Source organism: Caretta caretta, chromosome 9 (genome assembly GCF_965140235.1).
Source record: "Caretta caretta isolate rCarCar2 chromosome 9, rCarCar1.hap1, whole genome shotgun sequence".
NCBI classification, from domain to species: Eukaryota; Metazoa; Chordata; order Testudines; family Cheloniidae; genus Caretta; species Caretta caretta.
Window position 1 is genome coordinate 59,003,962 of NC_134214.1, and position 19,812 is coordinate 59,023,773.

At 53.3% G+C, this 19,812-nt stretch overlaps 1 protein-coding gene and 1 long non-coding RNA gene across 3 annotated transcripts in view; both read right to left on the bottom strand.

Annotated features, from left to right (window-relative positions):
- The window catches only part of SHROOM4 (shroom family member 4), a 63,888-nt gene extending 44,285 nt beyond the window's left edge, over positions 1–19,603 (bottom strand). Inside the window, exon 1 of one of the 2 annotated variants that reach the window (XM_048864379.2) lies at positions 19,379–19,600. In XM_048864379.2, the coding sequence (XP_048720336.2) occupies positions 19,379–19,516 (138 nt within the window). In that variant the 5' untranslated portion in view covers positions 19,517–19,600. Of the gene's footprint in view, positions 1–19,378 lie in introns of both variants that reach the window. The other variant, XM_075132347.1, reaches the window with a different exon arrangement.
- Positions 16,775–19,200, bottom strand: LOC142073204 (uncharacterized). The gene is made up of 2 exons (XR_012669943.1): positions 18,135–19,200; positions 16,775–17,223 (listed from the first exon to the last, which is right to left on the bottom strand). It is a non-coding gene; the product is annotated as an uncharacterized LOC142073204 (long non-coding RNA).
- Positions 19,604–19,812: the final 209 nt, after the last annotated feature.

Sequence of the window (19,812 nt, forward strand, 5' to 3'; positions counted from 1 at the left end):
GCAGCAGGTCCCCCTGGGCACAGCAGGGTGCAGGGCCAACACCTAAGGGCTCATGACGACTGGAGACAGTCCCCCGGGGATGGAGCACAGGCATGCACAGCAGCACCAGCACTCGCAAATCTCACTTGGGCTTATAAATGACGCTTCACACAGGGCAGCCAAGGGGGCTCAGAGAGCAGCTGCCGGAGCTCCTGCCCTAACCCAGCCTCTTGGGGCCCCCCACCCACACTGCGGCTTCAGGGGGCAGAGGCAAGGGGCGCCCAGGACCTGCAGCTCGCTGGTCACCTAGCACCACACCAAGAGCAGCTCCTGATGCCCGCAAGCAGGGCCCCCTGGCTCGGCCCTGAGCACTCGAGTGAAGATGGAGCAGTGAGGGGGGCTGCCCTGCTCGCATGCCGGCCTCATCTCTCTGCATCCCGGTGAGGGTCAGGCACTGGCCAGGGGCCACTGTACCTCCTCGAAACAGGCAGTACTGAGGCAGCCCATCCCCCACGCCTGCTGTGCTCACAGGTGTTGGAGCCCCACCAACATCCGCCTGACCCCTGAGATCAGCTCCACTCAGTTCTCCCATTGCTGGTGGAACTTGCCCTCCTGCTGTGGCCCAGCCCTGGCGACCAGCCTCACCCTAGGCACCACGAGCTGGTGTCCCCAGTGAAGTCAGACCATCCCAGCCCATCCACCACGCTCAGCCAGGCTCCCCATGCTGCCCCCTGGTGGGCATGTTGGTGCCTGCTCATACACCTCCCCCAAGCCTGGGGGGACTGCAGCCGGCACCCCTCATGCCCCTGCCTCTCCTTGGAAACCCTGCCCGGTGTCCCAGCTGCCCCGCACAGTCCATGTCCCGCTCAGAACCGAGCCAGGCCAGATCTGGTCCTGCGACCTATGCCACAGCCCTATGCACGCTGCACAGCAGCTCAGTCACCGTCTCACATCCCCCTCCGCTGTGCAGGGCTCGCTCTCGGCAGACACAGCTCAGGCCACCTGGCGCACATTGGCCTCCAGGGGCGTCAGCAGAGGCTCCCCTGCATCCCCCACCCCCATCTGCGTAAACCACTGGCAAACACAGAACCAGGCCACGCCCCTCCTGCTAGAGCAGAACGGACGTGGCCAATCCAACAGGGTCTGGGGAGGGAACGGCTCACCAATGGGGCACACTGGGTCCCCAACAGGCCCCAGATCTCTGCAGTCACAGCTCCTGGGCCAGGAGCCCCTGCCTCAAGGCCTCAGGACGAAGGGACGGGGCTGGGGGAGTGACCGGCCCAGGCCTGGCTCTGGCCAAGCACAGCCAGTGGCAGCTATAGCGGGACACAGTGAACAAGGCGAGTCTAGACGCTGCGCTGACGTCATCACCAGGGTCTCCTCCGGCGACCTGGGAACTGTGTAATTCAATTACAGCCAGGCCCAGCAACCTTCCCAGCCAGGAACGGGGAGGAGAAAGTGGCTTTGTCTTAATTAGGGTGGGTTTAAGAGCCGATTTCCTGCAGCTCGGCACGCCGCCACCCTCCTCCCCCCGGCTAGCCAGCCCCAGACTCCCAGCCACGGATGGACGCGGGGGAGGGGAAGTCAGCAAAAGGGGCTCGCTTTCCAGGGGAGTCCCAGCCGCTTCACAGCCAGCCCAGCGGGGACCAGAAATGCAGCAGAGAGCGCTCTCCCCTTTGTGGCATGAGGGCGCTGGGCCAGAAGCGCTGCCTTCGTGGACAGCGCAGGGGAGAGTCCCTGAGCACACAGGGACTTTTAAGTAACAGCCGCAGGTGCTTTGCACCCCCAAAGCTCTGTTGTCTTGACCAGACTCCAGCTTGGGTCGGTCCAGTCCCCCTGGATCATTCACTTCCTGTCTTAAACTGCTGGGCAGCATTGCTGTGGGCTATATTGCCGCCTTCAGAGGTGGCTGCATTTCAGTGTGGACAAAGTGATTCTCCGTACCGGGCGGAAAAGTACAGTGGCCAGGGATCCTTTGGTATGGAGGAGCCCCTCTGGCTTGAGCGACTCTGATAAATTGGTTAGTCTCTAAGGTGCCACAAATCCTCCTGTTCTTTTTGCGGATACAGACTAACACGGCTGCTGCTCTGCAACCTGTGCAGGCAGATCGCTGCTACCTGTGCATGCCACATCCCCTTTGCCTAGAGCCCAGGCACAGCCCCTGCATTCACAGGCCGGACAGGTCGCGTCACAAACTCTCATCTGAGGATTTCTTCTGACCAGCCCAACACTGGGCTGAGCATGCATCCGGGGGCAGGGAGCCAGTCCTGAGTCCCCACCCCCTTGCCTGCTCAGCTCAGAGCTGCTCCTTTTGGGCCAGACAGCCTGTGCCACAAACTCCCTGCCCCCAGCTTCTCCCTGACCTGAGCAGAGAGTGCAGGGGGCTACAAGCCAGAAGCCAAGTGAGGGGAGTGGAGCAGGATCCTCCAAACAGGCCCAATCTGGCCCTGGATCCCAGTGGCCAGAGACTCCCGCAGCCCCTAGCATTTCACCAACTCCCCAGGTGGCTCTGGCTGGCTTGTTCCCCAAGCTCACTGGTCACCCTGCCTGCAGCACAGCTGCCTGCCCATTTCAGCACAGCTGATCCCAGTTTACTTGTAATTCAGGGAAAGAGCAACTTCCCAACTCTGGGCCGGCCCCCACAGTCCCCGGCCATGCCTGGGGAGCGCTCCCGCCCTCCACGGCCCCAGGATCGCTCAGAGTCTGCCACGTCCTCTAAGCGAGCGAGGATCTTGGCCCTATCAGCTAACCCAGCCAAGCAGGGCGCAACTCCCCACAGATCCCACCTCACTCCATGGGACAGCATGGCTGAACCCATCAGCATTCTTTGTGGGGGCACTGCCTCCAGTCTGCCACACGGAGAGCACACCTGGGGCTGTCTAGCAAGACCTCTGCCCTTCGAACCCCCGCAGTGCTGGCTGCAGAGCCCAACAGAGAGGCTACGGGAGCTCACACTCTCCCAGAGGACATGATCAGAGTGGGGGGGGGAGGGAGCTTGAGTTGGGAGCCCTCCAGCCATGCTGCTTTACCGACCCTGCTGCTGTCCCCAGAGCCAGTTGTACCCAGCAGCAGGGGAACAGAGGCTCAGAGCCCACTCAGGAGCAACCAGAGCATTCAGCAGTTGGGAACACAGCCAGCCCTAGCGCAGTGCTCGCTTTACGGCTCCCCAGGGTTGCCACGCCAAAGGCTCCCACCCAAGGGCTACAGCCGCAGAGGAGCAGATGTCACATGTGTCCAACCAGCGCCCCAGGGACAGACGGGGGTGGGAGCCAATAGACATTCCCCTAGGTAGGGCTGCTAGCCCCTTGGGAGACAATGACCTAAAACCCCTCGGTCATCTACCCAGGTATTACTTTCCCCGCTGCTGTGTCTGGCTGGCTGCTGCCCTCCACCCCAGAGGTGGCTGTGTTTCAGCAGTGCTGCACTCCTACCTGGACTGGGACTGTGTGGGTCTCTGGTCAAAGAGAGGCACAGTCAGGTATGGTAGACACAGGACCATCCCTGTGTTACATCTGTTCTGATGAGCAATGTTGACCAGCTTCAAGGGGAGGGCGGTGCTTCAGTAGGACTTACTTTATTTCTTAGTCTGCCTGCAGTGTCAGTGTGCGCGCACACACAGGGAGATCCCCCATTCCTGCTGGGTGCGCTGTGCTCGTGGAGGGCAGGTAGTCAATGGGGAGCGACAGGTGGGAAGAAAGGAGCCCTGATGCCTGCACAACATTTTCCTAACTAGGGCAGCAGGGAGGTTGGCACCAGCCAGGAGAACCAGGGCAGACCCTATTGGAACTCTGGGAGGTGGGCGAGCACAAGTCCACCTACATCTAAAGGCCCCTCTCCTAGCCTTGTGAGAGGGACCACTGGACCCAGGAACCAACTGAAGATGGGGGACAACTAATGAACAACAGGGTCAGGAGTGAAGGTCACAGGTTCAAAAACTAGGGATCCAGAGGGGGACACCAAGCAGAGAACCCAGGACAGCGCCCACTGCTCCTCAAAGCTGTCTAGGGAGCCAGCAGACGCTGCCCAGAGGAACCATGCCCAGATGCATGAGACAAGGGAGGAGCAGAAATAGGCAGGTGACTGGCCCTGCACCAAGGGCACAGACCCATCAGAGAGAAATACCAGGATTCTGCTGGCTGGAGCTGAAGGTTATTTGTGGACAGATAGGTGGGGAAGGCAGCTGGGAGCTAATGGGACTGAGTCACTGGCTGCCCCGGCTGGCCAGAGAGCCCAGCCCCAGGGCTCAGACAGGGCCATCCCTTTGTCTGGCAGGTTTCATGACGGCTGCGTGCACTGGGGGAGGCTCGGGGGCTGGCACCCCTGCTTCAGGGGCCAATTCCAGCACAAACAGGGGCTTGTTCTGCCTAAGCCACTAAAGACCTCAGTACTGAAGGGAAGAGGCTTCCCAATGCAGGCCTGCTCCCCCGGTCACCACAGGCCAGGGAGAGACATCCCCCACCCCTATACAGACCTGCCCTCATGGCTGCAAAGAAACCCTTCTGAACACAGCACAAGCGTGACCACAGCAGGGACACCTGCCAATACCCCAAAACAACTCACAGATGTGTTGACCTGAAGCCTAATGATATCACTTTGAAGAGCAGAGCCTGCTCCCGCAGCAGTCAATACCAAAGTCCCATTGACTTCCCTGGCAGCAGGACCTGGCCCTGCATTTCAGTATCAACATTAATTGTTTCACTGCTAACCACAGTGGTGGGAGCAGGTGGCTAACATGCTCATCCTGCAATTCCAAGGGGCCCAAACCCTCCAGCCAAGCCTCTCCAGGCAGTGTGGGGATCGCGCTACAAACCCCCAGCAGCCCTAAGCACCCAGCTCCCAAGCCTGCACGGGCAGTTTGGTGCCACTGCGCAAGCTCAAGGCAAGAACCACTCTCTGCCCCTTCCCTTCCCGGAGCCACTCCCACAGCACCTGCCATTTCTCTGGGCTGCCGAAAACCATCAGCCGCGCTCAGCTTCCAGCTCAGCGGGGCAGAGACGGGGCCTTGGAGACAAACCTCCGCCCAGAGACCTGCCTACCGACAGGGAGCCCCCCCAACAGCATGCAGACAGACACACTCCCCACCCCTCAGCAACATGGTCCCCAGTGCACAAACCCTCCACCCCCACATAACATGCACCCAGAACTCCTCCCCTGTCAGCTCAGACCCCCGCAGCAGCGCTGCATAACCACATGAGGAGCGTCCTGGACGTGCTGTCGCTAGGGGCAGTCTGAGGACACAGCACACACCTGGGCCCCCCAACTGGAATTCATCCCTCTCCCCTCTGAGCTGCAGGACCTTTCATACCAACCCCGAGGATCACCGTCACAGCTCACCAAAAGTATGGCCCAGCACAGCGCCCCCTAGCACCACCCTGGGATGGGGCACCCCTCTCTGCACCATCGTGGGCTCCCCAGGAGGTTTCCTGGCCAAGCACCAGCCAGCTCCAACCCCCAGAGCCCAGGTGAAGCGGGAGCTCCAGGCCCCATCCTCACCCACCATACCCGGGGACCAGAGAGCGAGGACATCCCCAGGCAGTCAGGGGAGCAGGTGCTGCCAGTGGCCCCTCACCCTGGTGCTGGGCCTCCCCACAGAGCTGCCAATGAGTTTGAGTGGAAAAGGCTGCGTGTGCCAGACACCCCCAAGGCTGGCCCTGCCCTCTCCTGCACACATCACATCTGCTGCCCTCAGTGCGGGTGTCCCTGGTGGATGCAGGCAGAGAAGTGCTCTGGAAATCCCTGGGCAGGGGTGCACTCCCCACCTCTGTCCTCACAGTGGGGACACTCCAGCCCAGGGAGAGCGGCCCCAGCTTCAGCTCAGGGATGACTCACAGCTCTGAGCACCCAGCTCCAGGAGACCTTGGCCCCAGCCCCCCCAAACAGATCCAGTCTCCCTCACTCCTCAGCACAGCCGTGCCCTAGGCCTGCTCCCGCTGGCTTCGTACACATCTGGAGAACAGGTTTCAGAGTAACAGCCGTGTTAGTCTGTATTCGCAAAAAGAAAAGGAGGACTTGTGGCACCTTAGAGACTAACCAATTTATTTGAGCATGAGCTTTCGTGAGCTACAGCTCACTTCATCAGATGCATACCGTGGAAACTGCAGCAGACTTTATATATACACAGAGAATATGAAACAATACCTCCTCCCACCCCACTGTCCTGCTGGTATTGGCAGGACAGTGGGGTGGGAGGAGGTATTGTTTCATATTCTCTGTGTATATATAAAGTCTGCTGCAGTTTCCACGGTATGCATCTGATGAAGTGAGCTGTAGCTCACGAAAGCTCATGCTCAAATAAATTGGTTAGTCATCTGGAGAACAGTGGCTGAACAGTGGAGAATAGTTTTACTGGAAACCAGTAACCAGCCAGAGCTGCCAGGCACATCTGCCCATGCTGGACGGGGCCACCCATCACTCCTGGTATAGGCTGACAACCCCCCAGATGCCCCTCCCGAGAACCTTTCGTCACTGTCAGCAGGTGCAATCACTCCAAGCCAGCACGGCTCTGGCCTTCAGCCTGGCCTCCCCATCCCCCCCCGGGACCCTAGCACTAGGGGAGGCAGTACGGGCAGACATAGCATGGAGACCAGCATCACTGCAGCCCCTCGGTGCTCCCCAGCACAGACCCCTGTGTGCCAGCACCCCCAGGACCCACCCTCCGCCAACAGGAGTGCAAAGAGCAAAGGCTGGGCAGAGGTGGGACAGCACTGGTCACGCAGCATGGGACACAATGGAGCCAGCTAGGATCTATGCCTAGCTCCAGCCCCGACGCTGGGAGCGAGGGCTGGCTCTGCCCGGGAGGCTGCCAGGAAGCAGCAGTTCCAGCAAAGCCCTGAGCTGCTCTGGAGGATCCTGCACCAGCAGAGAGCCGCAAAGAAACTGTATCCTTTCAGCCCGCAGGGTGGCACTTCCTCGCAGACATGATGAGGGCCAACAGCACCGCACCAAGGCTGAACGCTGGGCAAGGGACAGGCCTGGGCGAAGGCTAAGCCCCCAGCATCGCAGAGGACTGGCACCAGCCCAGCAGAGCTGCCCAAGGCTCCTACGGACAGGACAGCCTGCGTTGATGGAGCAGAGCACCTGGTGTTACACTCGCTATGGACCGCTCACAAGCAGGCCTTTGGAGTGGAGCCCGGACCTGGAGCGTGGAGCTGCAGGTTTTTGCCTGGAGCTGGAGTGGAGCCGGAGCACAGAAAATCTTGACTGGTCTACTGCTCCAGGTTTTTTTTCCCCCCCATTTTCAATCCAAAATGAATGATATTTAGCAAGAAAGTCCTAAAGGTGCCAAAAAGTTTCAGATTGTATAACAACTGATATTAACATCTACTTTACCACTTTACACAATATGTCAGTTATTCTCACATCAGCCGAAATCAAGATTTAATGTACAGATACAAAATTACAAAGGTTTTTGGAGATATGTTTTATTAAAGAATCAGATAATTATCAGACATCCGGCAACACTGCAGACTGCTCCCACCCTTGTGTCAAGGTTAGGGGAGTACGTACTCGCGTAGATTAGTTAGATAGATTAGTATGTGTTGATACTTCTTTTGTAAGGGTTGATCAACGAGATGCGCTGAGTGCTGCGATTATGGAAAAGTGTGACGCAAGATGCAACATTTAAGATATCACAAACAGGTATATTGCAAAATAAATAATGTTTTTGTTTATTGATATATTAAGATATCGCAAGAGATATTAACCACTTAAGCTCATTTCTCACACGGGCTCCTGTTACCATTTGTTCATTTGTACATGCTCCCGTATCACTCTGGAAGACTTATTTTATATGTCATCTGTTCAACGGTCTTTGGTAGCGTTGTTTGTAATTTTAAATTTATTGAAAAAGTCGCGTGCAGCAGGCAAATAAATATACAGTAAACATTTTTGCATAAATTAGGAGTGATTTTTGTGATATATCCAGAGTGATTGGAAAATGTCCAACAAAACTTTGGGGGTGAATGCTTTGATCATTTTAAGAAAAAACGTTTCTGTGAACAGGTGTCCTAAAATTCTTCCTAAGGGCGCTACAGTCCCTTCAAGGAGATGTTGAAAAGTTAATTTCTGATTAATATCTCAAAAACGCTTTAATATAAAGTAATGAAATTATGTCCGTGTCTTAGCATTAGTATGTGCTACCATATTACATTATCCAAAATTATTTAAACCATAGGCATCCCGAACTGGCGGTGGGTCACTTTTTTTTTCATATTTCAACAAAGGCTTGTCGTCGACTGCCCCTGGCTACGAGTGGTAATATGTTCCATAATAAGTTAATAATTTTGGTTATTATTTATTATTACATTTAATATTTATGGTTCCAAAGTTGAAAAATAAGTAATAAGTAAAATTGTTTGTATCATTCTAAGCATCTAAGCAGATTAAAATTTCTAAACAGTTTTCTCAGAAACGGTTAATTATACAAAATAAATTAAGAGTACCATTTAAATGCATGTTTTAGCATTAAATCATATGCCAGGGTCGTATCTGTTAAATAGTCAAAGATGTAAAAAATATTAAATAAAATTAGCCCAGTCCCCCAAGTTCACGACACCTGTAATTTAAATAATTTTATTTGAATGATGTTGTATGATAGAACATTGGAAATAAACTTTAACGGGAAAGCAGATTCAAATTGCAAGCACAGTCCTTTTAGTAAAGAGAGCAAATTTTCAGAAATATGTTTTTCCTTCATCAGGCTGGAAACATTATAAACATATTTCTGAAAATTTGCTCTCTTTACTAAAAGGACTGTGCTTGCAATTTGAATCCGCTTTCCCGTTAAAGTTTATTTTCAACCTTGTAATGTGTAGCCTCGTTACTTCCCAACAATTAATGTTGTAGAACAGCGATAGCACATACTAACGCTATGGCACATACCAAATTTTATTGATACATCTATATTAAAGCATTTTTGAGATATTAGTTAAAACTTTGGAAAATATTTTGAATATTTTTACCGCCAAATTTCATAAGAAAAACTTGCAATTTATAAATAAAAATCTATATTAGTTATGTATATTAAAAATACTTTACTTCATTAAAACTGAAAGAAACATGTTAAAATATACTTTAATAATAATTTTGTGTAAAAAGAAAATGCAATCATTTTTGTCCAGAAAATCCAAAATAAATTCAAAGTACCTTAAGTGGTTAAGATACCACAAGCAGGTACATTATAAAAAAAATGTAATGCTTTTCGTTCATTGCTTTTCAAAGATCATAACAAGAAACATTTGGCTGCAGTAGCAGCACAAGAAGATTTGGCCATGGCTTCAACAAAAAAACCAAATCTGCCCCCCATGATTGATAGTCGATTTACAGAAAAGGATCTCAACGACGTCTTTACTTTTGAATTTGAAAAGCCCAAATTTGGGCTTTTGGGAAAAGCAAAGAAGAAATTGGCAACGTGCAAGGTTGAAAAGGAAGTGAATGGCGAGCTCAAACCATGTAGCTTCAAGACAAGTGAAGCAAGTGCCATGAAAAGTCTCAACCTCTGGCGGCATGTAAAACGTAATCATCCTGAAAACTATGCGGCTCTGGTTACCAAAAAGGACCAGGAAGATGAGGCAAAACAGAAAGCTGACGCAGCTAAACAACGTTCATCTAGCTCTTTGAAAAGTCCTGGAGAAAAGATTTTTTGCAGCGCTTCATCTGAAAAGAAACCCAAAATTGAGCAAACAAAACTTGACTCATATTTGAAGTCCTCAAAAGGTTACAGTCACCCTGGATGCCAGTACTTTCCATGAAGGACTGATGGAAATGGCTTGCTTGAGTTCAACACCACTCACTACCTTCAGGCTAAAGAACAAAGGATTCCAAAAAATTGCAGGTGAAATGGGTCGGCAGCTTGGCATTTCGACAGGGCACGATGCGGTTCGTCATTTAGTTGTCAGCACCGCTGAGTCTGGTCGCGAAGAGCTCAAGAAAGCTTTGGAGCAAAAATTGTGCTACCTGAAAATGGATGCAGCAACCCATGGAAACAGAAATTTCCTTGCAATCAGTGCTCAGTACTACGAAGAAGGAAAAGATAAAGCTGTGGTAAAAACCTTGGACATAATCGACACTGAAGGGCGTCGCAATTCTTTGTACATGAAAACTCAAGTAAAAGCTATTTTAGAAAAATTTGCGATCAGTGAAATGCAAGTGCTGAGCATCTGCATTGACAATGTAGCAAACATGACGTGTGCCATCAAAAATTTAAGCGAGGACAACGAAACCATTTCTACCTCTGAGAACAGGGATGTGGACAGAACTGAAGCTATTTTGCCTGATGAAGGAACTAAAGGAATGGATGAAATCAAGCTCAACATGGTTGCTGCTGCGCAATGGGTTAATGACCCTAGCCTTATACTTCCAACACGGCGTCATGAGGACGACTCAAAAGTCCAACTGATGAGGTGTGGTATTCACACTCCTCAGTTGGCAATCTAGGATGGACTGAACAAAGAACATGCGAAGAAATTTCTGGCAAAAATTCGACAAGTCGTTGTCAAGTATTCAAAGTGTTCTGCTTGATCTACATGTTTAACTCAATCATTGGATACTGTGCCTCCCTGGGGTTCAACATTTGCAATGATTGATCGGCTTCTCGTTTTTCAATCTTACTGTGAACAAGTGGCTGCTGCTGGAACAAGAAAACTCAAGTTAACAAAAGTTGAATGGGACGAAGTGAAGAACCTGCGAGACTTCTTGGCAAAGCCAAACCAAACAATCATGAATCTTCAAGCTGTTGACTTGACAGACTCCAGCAAGAAACTGCTGAATTGGAATTCATTTGCAAATTGGATACTATTAATTTAGGCTTAAATAGAGACTGGGAGTGGCTAAGTCATTATGCAAGGTAGCCTATTTCCCCTTGTTTTTTCCTAACCCCCCCCCCCCCCCGACGTTCTGGTTAAACTTGGATTTAAACTTGGAGAGTGGTCAGTTTGGATGAGTTATTGTCAGCAGGAGAGTGTGTTTGTGCGTGTGTGTGTGTGTTCCGGGGGGCGGGGGGGTGAGAAAGCCTGGATTTGCACTGGAAATGGCCCACCTTGATTACCATGCACATTGTAGGGAGAGTGGTCACTTTGGATGAGCTATTACCAGCAGGAGAGTGAGTTTGTGTGTGTATGGGGGTGAGAAAACCTGGATTTGTGCTGGAAATGGCCCAACTTGATGATCACTTTAGATAAGCTATTACCAGCAGGACAGTGGGGTTGGAGGAGGTATTGTTTCATGGTCTCTGTGTGTATATAATGTCTTTTGCAGTTTCCACGGCATGCATCCGATGAAGTGAGCTGTAGCTCACGAAAGCTCATGCTCAAATAAATTGGTTAGTCTCTAAGGTGCCACAAGTACTCCTTTTCTTTTTGCAAATACAGACTAACACGGCTGTTACTCTGCAAGCTGTTGATGTAACCCTGGAAGTTTTAATGAAGGAATGGCGAAAACTGTCAAAATTCTTGAAAGAAAATGGTGGACAAATTGCAGAAGGAATTCTATCCTACATGCAGAAACACGAAGAGAAGCTTTTTGACAATATTCATTTCCTTGCTGGAGTTTATGTTGACCCATGGTATTGGATTCTTCTTACCTCTAGGGAAATAGCAAAGGCAAAGGAAGGGCTCCTTGATATTGCTCGACGACTCGAAAAACAAAATCTATTGCTACATTTGAAGTCGGCACAAGAGGTTGAACAAAAACAAAACACAACAAAAGGTGTCATCAACAATCGAATTTGCAGTTTCAGAAAGTTCACATCCTTCAGAAATAGCAGGCTGTTCTCAAACTTCCGTCTCCACTCTGAACTTGTTCGAGTGTCCATCCCAGAGACGTCTTCAACCATCACCGGGAAATGGAGATAGTTCAAGCACCAATTCTTCAGAAGATGACGCCTTTGAAAAGGAATTGGATAAACAAGAAAGACGCCGGCGAGTTTCTGCGATTCATAATTGTAATGAAGCATTATTCAAGAGAAACTTTCGGGAAGATTGTGAGGCAATGGAGTCTATTGGTAGGCTAAAAGTTAAGTTTGTTTTTGAGGCCTTTCATAGCTACCCACACCACACTCAGGCTGCCTGTAGAATTGCTTCGAACATGCCAACTCAAGCTAGTGTAGAGTGACTGTTTTTGGCTTTAAAGTTAATTTTAAATGATTTGCAGCAGGCTATGAATTGATTGATTGCTGCAATAATTTTTTACAGAATGAATTATTAATCATTCTAGTTTGTATCACTGTTGAAGACATTTAAATTGTTTTAAAAGTCTGAATAAAAATAATGTTTTTTCAAAATTACAGTATGCACTTTTTTTATTTAGTTAAAAATTCATTTGAGTAGGAGCGGAGCTGGAGCAGTCACTATTGGTGCTGGAGCGGAACTGGAGTGGAGCAATTCAAAACTTTGATTGCTCCAAATCCCTGCTCACAAGCCACCTTCAGCTCTTCTAAGGGGGCTCATTTAATAACGGGGTCTTGCACCAGGCAAGCAGGGCCCAGAAGACACAGACACCCCCCTGACATTGGGATGGAAGGTGCTGACCCTGAGCCTGGTTTTTGCACCGTCCAGCACGACCTCTTTTAGAATGAAGAGAGTATCTCCAGTCAGAGAACAGCCCACCTCAGGGCTGGGCCTCAAGGGATCTGAGTTCAGTCCCTGGTTCAGCCACACAGACTTCCTGAGAGGTCACTTTGCCACTCCGTGCCTCAGTTTCCCACCTGGAACAAGGGGATCATGCACAGCAGTGTTGGGGGGACTCATTAGTGGCTGCCAGGCACTCAGATACTGCAGTGACAGGCCATAGACTGTGCCCCTGCTGCTGGACAAATGCAACCTGAATAGACCCCACCACTTTGGGGCAAAGCTTCCCATCCCCGCCGACCCCTAGGGATGTTGCTGAAGTACCTATGGCCACATGCCCCCTCTGTGCCAGAACGTCACACAGCTCCCTTCACTGGGGCACGTTAGGAACACTGGGGAGCCCCGCCCCACCCCACCCCACCCCAGAGCAGTGCAAAGAGGCATCACCCCCGTCCAGGGCTCATGCAGCACAGCAGCAGCCAGGCCAGCGCCACCCCACAGCTCCGAACAGCCTGGGCTTGGGGGGAGCCAGGGCGCCTGCAGGGAATTCTCCCCTGAATACACAGTGCTGTAACAAATGCCCTTTGTTCACCAGCACTAAGCCACGCGCAGCAAGAACAGCCAGGCTCTAGGTAGGGCAGAGGTTTCCTGCACTGACCTTCCACCTCCTGCTCAAGTGCTACTCCTAGGTCAGAAATAATAATGAGATTTGTCCACAGCACAAAGACAAACAGTTTGAAATGAATGGCAGCCTGTGCACAGGAAACGCCGGGGAAGCTGAATGTCAGGATTGAGGGGCACCAGCAGAGCTGTGTGTGTGGAGAGCCCAGGGCTGGGACAGCAGGGGGCATGGGTCAGGACTGAGAGGCACCGGCAGAACTCAGGGGGAAGCCCAAGGCTGGGATAGCAGGGGCTGCAGGTCGGGACTGAGGGGCACCAGCAGAGCTGTCTGTGGGGAGTCACAGGACCAGGACACAGCCTAGACAGGCAGATGTGAGCACGCTGGAGCTGAGAGACTTCTGGGACCGGACTCAAGGGCCCTGCTTCTAACTCGGGTGGGCTGAGGAGACAATCACCGGCCGAGATGATCAGCACAAGCAGCCGACATGCCCGGGATCCTTCTCCAGCAACTATCCTAGAGGGAGCAGCATCTGTGCAGGACGTGCAGCCAGCACATCAGCCCAGAGCCCTGCCCACTCCCACAGGGCCAAGATCCCGGGCCAACTGCCAGCCCATCGCAGCTGCTAGTGCATCCCACAGCAGGAGGGCTCAGAGGAGACATGGAGGATGCATCCTGCTCTGGCAGCCAGGAGACCCCAGGTCAACACACCCCACCTGAGCTCAAAGCAGCCCCTCTGAACAAGGCAACAGCTTCCTAGGGGAGGAGATGGGTCCCACTCTCCAGAGTGCAGCCAGGCCAACCCTGTGGCAGGGTGGATGCTGAATTTGGACCTGAGCTGCCTGCAGGCTGGGATCACACATGCACACCCCTCGGCATGCAAACTTCCTTCCTCCCCGAAGGCCTCTGGCTCTCATTACCAGCAAGACGGAGGGAAAGTGTAACCAGAGCCGGAGGCAGCTGGGAGAGGCTCCTCTGGCAGTCAATGCTGATCACTCACCCAGCCAGCGTAGGGGGACATCACACTGGCTCTGGTTAACCGCGCATAGCTAGGGTGCCCGCAGCTGGGTTACAGCCACAGGGCCACGGCCACGCTGCCAGAGGAGAGGGCCATGGAGCTGGGGGGACCAGTAATCTCCATCACACCAGAAGCGGGGGCAGGGGGAAGGGGGTGCAGCAGCAACATACTGGCCCAGGAGCCTTGGAACACTCCCATGTGAACATGAGCGGCCTCCTCCCACTAAAGCACTACCAGCATCTGCAGGGGCTCTGAGGAGCTGCCCTGGCCCTCACTACTGCCAGTCACTCCTGTGTTCCCACTGCCCCCTGACTTGGGAACTCAGAGAGAGGGCAATGACCCGCTGTTCAACACAGCCATGGGGAGAGCAGAGGCTGGGCTCCAGCAAGGTGTACCCCTGTCCCGCATACATTTCAGACCTCATAAATGCTGGGGGAAGAAGAATGGCCTGGCTTTGGAAGGACCCTAAGAAACTCCCACTCTTTCCGGCTGCTGCAAGACACCCAGAAACCCAGAGTCCTATATCAAGCACATGGCTCCCTATGACCTGCAGGCACCCATGTGATTCGCCCCCAGCCCTGCCCACAGGACCCCTTCGAGTTCTGGGAGCCTCACAGGATGACGAGCCCCTTGGGAACCCAAGCCCCATGCTGCCTGTACCTGCCAGGGCTCTGGCTAGCAACCCTTGGGTCTGCAATACAGAAATGCGAGAACCACAGGGCAGGCCACGTCCTAGCCAATAAGAAAAGGAGTACTTGTGGCACCTTAGAGACTAACCAATTTATTTGAGCATAAGCTTTCGTGAGCTACAGCTCACTTCATCGGATGCATACTGTGGAAAATACAGTGGGGAGATTTTATATACACAGAGAACATGAAACAATGGGTGTTGGGCCATTTCCAGCATAAATCCAGATTAACACCCATTTTTTCATGGTTTGTATGTATAAGAACATCTTCTGTATTTTCCACAGTATGCATCTGATGAAGTGAGCTGTAGCTCACGAAAGCTTATGCTCAAATAAATTGGTTAGTCTCTAAGGTGCCACAAGTACTCCTTTTCTTTTTGCGAATACAGACTAACACGGCTGTTACTCTGATTCCTAGCCAATGAGGCTCTGAAGAAAGGGCCCACAGCCCTGCACCCCGTGGGTCAGGGCTCAGAGCATAGATCTTCTCATTGGTCAAACACTGGAAGCCCAGGTCTGGGGAGCGGACACACGGGATGAAAACCTGGCAGAACCCCGAGCCCGTAGAGCTCACTCTGGGCTCCACACAACATTAATTTTACAGTCTACTTCCAGTCAGAGCTGAACTTCACACTCAATCCAGTTGTTAGCTGCTGGGGACCCCACCTGAGAAAGTCCCCTTTGCAAGGCCGCTGGCAAGAACAGCTGCTGTCGCACCCAGGGCAGTGAACATGGCCAGCGAGACACCAGGGCCAAGGCTGCTGGAGAACAGGCAGCAGCTGCCTGGAGCCCGGGGGCCCATCCATGCCTGCAGGAATGCTGTGCCACCTGGAGGAGTTTAACATGGCCTGTGGCTAATGCACTGTTAACACAGCCCAGCAGCTGGCGTGGAGGGGCCGCACCATGGTCAGCAGGGAGGTTTCTCGCCCCACTTCAGCTCCCAGAGGCAGTGCCAGCGGATGCTTCCCCAGCTAAGTGCACGATGGAAGCTCTTGCCCTTCCTCGGAACTGTGGGGCTGGCTGGCCCTTGTCCTGTCTCTTTAGGGCAGCTCCCACAAGGATGAGGGTAAGAGCAGCAAGGACACGGCCTAGTGCAGCCCACTGTGAACTAGAATGATATTCAGAACCACTACAGCCCCCTCCCAACCCCAGCCCTGCTCACGGGTCCCAGGCGTTCCAGTGTGTGCCAAAATCCTGCCAGACTGTCCCCTGGCACCACATCAGTCAGCCAACGAGAGAGGGGCAAGCTCCTTCTCTACCCCACACACAGGCCAGGGGGACCATGCTGTTAGCCTCAACCTGGGGCAAGAGGAATGGGTAACCCCTTGGGAGAGGCCAGGCCACAGCCTAACAGATCTCACAGGTAGGAATGTTTTCCTGAGACCCAGACAAACCATTCCCTTTTTTCAACTTTGTGCCATTCCCCGTCACACCCTCTAGCCCAGACCAGTCACCTACCCTCTTTGGGGATTTCACTTTTCAGATGCTTGTCCACGTTCAGCTTCCTGCCGCGGCCAACCCAGCTTAGGAGGCACTTAGGTAGCTCAGCATCCACGCTGGGGCATTTTCCACCCCCAACTCTCAGATCAACCCCTCTAGCCTCTTCTGTCCCTCTGCTCTCAACTCCCCCTCCCGCATCTTCAGCCCAGACACCCCTGACACATGCATTCTAGACAGCACGGCCACCACTTGAACCTATCCACCCTGCTCCCTTTCACACCCCTGGGGAACTGTACTTAAACAACCTGACCTGCACTACAGCCTTATGCATTTTTAAATAGTAATAAAGAAAGCTCAAGTGTCAGCCAGCTGGAACGGCTATTAGCAGGTTTGGCTATTTCCATTGCAAGGGTGGAAAGCCAGCCCAGCCCTGAATGGGAAATTAACAGAGTCATGTGTCCACAGCTCCAGGAGCAGCATTTGGGGTTTATTTAACCTCCTTTTCAGCACCCTTTACATAAGTTTCCACTCTGATCAGAGGCAGCTTCTCATTGCAATCCGCATGGAACTAATGGTGAGGAACCACAGGGCCAGATTCCTAAATCTAAACTTTCCTTTAAAAAAAAAGAAAGAAAGCTGCTGGCCTGTCTGATAGCCAAAGTCCCATTCCACATGTGAGCTGAGCAGAACCAGATGCAGTGCTATCTTCCTGAGTCTGCAGACACCCCCATTGCTTCTGCAGCACCTCACAGCTTTGCCACATTTGCAGTGATGTTAACAAGATGTTGGTCAGTTTCACAGCTGCTGTTCACAGCCACCTGGGATGATCAATGTTATGCTGAGGCAGCGGATTGTGAAAGGCATAATGGAGTTCATCGATTTGAAGGCCTGAAGGGACCACTGTGATCATCAAGTCTGTGTTTAAGACAAACCAGAAAATTCCCCATCATAATCCCTCTTAAGAAAACACCCAGTCTTGATTTAAAACTTGTCAGGGATGGAGAATCCACCACAGCACTTGGTACATTGTTCCACTAGTTAATCACTTTCACCGTTACAAAATTAGACCTTATTTCCAGTCTGGATTTCTCTAGCTTCAATTTACAGCCATTAGATCATGTTAGACCTTCCTCTGCCAGACTGAAAAGCCCCTTATTAAATATCTGTGCCCCACGTAGGTACCTGTAGACTGTGATCAGCTCCCCCTTAATCTTCTTTGTTAAGCTACATTGATTGAGCTCCTTGCGTCTCTCACTATAAGGCAGGTTTTCTAATCCTTGAATCATTCTCATGGCTCTTCTCTGACCCCCTCTAATTTAACTGGAATTGTGGGCACCAGAAGTGGCCACAGTTCCAGCAGACGTTGCACCAGTGCCAAATACAGGGGTGCAATAATGTCCCTGCTCCTAATTGAGATTCCTGTTTATGCATCCAAGGATCACATTAGGCCTTTTGACCACAGCATCACACTGGGAACTCACATTCAGCCAATTATCCATCCCACGCCCACATCTTTTTCAGAATCAAAAGTTAGGCACATGGAGAGGAAGACCCACAATAATGGAGAATGGGGTGAGGGGGTGAGTAACAGAGACCCCTGCTCCCTCCAAGCAGCTAAGATCTAGAGGAGGAAAAGAGAGAGTCCCTTCTCCACTGCAGCACCTAAAGCAGCTCAGCTTCAAACACGGACTAGCCAGAGGTGCTCATCAAAGGACAGAGCTCCCAAGCAACAACCAGAGATCAGTTCCTCATTCCTAGCACTGGTGGCAGGGAGCAGTCCCCATCCACCTCACTGTGGCCTTCTGCATCCACTCCTGTGCTCTTACCCCTTGCCTCTGGTAAACTGTCCAAGCCCCAGTAGACTGCATGAGACAGCCATTGGCACCAATCTCCATCCCATCCAATGGCTCGCAGAGGACGGAGAGGAGGGGTTAGTCTCTTTTAGTTCTTCCTCATCCCGTGCCAGACACACACTGCTCCCAGCGCAGGGGAGGGCAGCTGCAGCTTGTTTTAAAATCCATCGCTCACCCAAATTCTGGCCTTGACAGGAGCTCAGACCTGGGTCTTCAAGGTGCCCACCCCACCCCCTGCTCCTTTCTTCCCTCAAAGGAAGAAAACACTTTTGGTTCTGATTTTTTTTTTTTTGCCTTATTAACAGGGAGCGAAGCGCAGCCTGGTGTCACACGCTGCTCCAGCACATCACTCGGGCTCCTGCCTACTCAACCCCAGGAAACCTTCCACCAACCCCAGTGTCCCTAGCCCTCCAGCCAGCCCTTCCCGCTCTGCAGAGCCCCTGGCCCAGCTCTCCGGAGCGGGACGAGCTGAGCCAGGGACAGACACGGGGGGTGGCCAGAGGCCAGCCTGCAGTGTGTCCTGGCTAGGGGCTGCCACAGCCAGCCTAGGGGGATGGGAAGCGGCGCACGGCTTCTGAAGGGTGACGAGTCTCTTCCCCACTCCCCCAGAGCACAGACCCAGCGTAGAGGGTCTGCCTGGCCCATCCCCAACGCCGGGGGCTCCTGCCTGCAGTACAGCGCCTCCCCGGGCGCCCGGACTGGGCTGCTCCCTGCGCCGCCAACACTGCAGCGAGTGGGGAGCAGCCTCCAGCCCTTTCCGGGCCGCCCCCAGCCCCAGCTGCCTGGAGACCCGCCTCCAGCGCAGAGCGGGCCGGCTCCGCTTCCCTCCTTCCCGGCCTGTCTGATCGCCCCGGGGGCCACGAACGTCCCAAGCCTCCTCCCCTGCGTGTGCGTGTCCCCAGCCCCGGCCAAGCTCCCTGCGCCCTCCTGCCTGGAGCTCGATCCCGCGCTCCCGGGCCGGCCAGGGCACCCCGCGGCGCCTCCGGCAAACAAAGCGGGGCAGGGGCCGCGGCTCCCGTCGCAACCAGCTTCCAGCCCAGAAAGGTGGGACCCCCCGCCCGCTGCCGAGCCGCTTTTCCGCCCCCCGGACAAAAGTTTCCAGCAAGGCGCGCCCCGGCCCCGGCCCCGGCTCCGGCTCCCTCCAGCAGGACGAGGCGGCCCCGGCGCCTCTCGGGCTCAGAGCGCCTCCTGCTGGCCGCGCCCCGGCCGCCTCTTACCTTGGAGACGATGAGGGGCTCCCCGTGCTCCAGCCCCCCCTTGAGGGTGAAGCCCCAGGGCGCGCCCCCCTGCAGCTGCACGTGCACGTACTGGAAGGAGACCAACCGGCTCTCGGTGCGCTCCTCCGGCGGCTCCATGGCCGCTAGCGCCGCGACCCCCCGCGCCACATCCCCCGGCCAGCTCGGGCTCCCGCGGCAGGAGGAGGAAATGACACGGAGCAGCCAGCAGCGTGACGGAGGCGGGGGCCGAGCGGGGGCTGGGGCAGCCCCGGGGGCCGGCCAATGAGGCGCGGCCGGGGTGGGGCGCGGGGCTGGCTCCGGCCTCAGTGTTACACTCTCCGCTTGCGGGCGTGGGCTGGGGTATGTATTTACATAGGGAGCTTAAGCACACGTGTGCATGGCCATGTGTGCATGTGGCTATATGTACCTGGGTA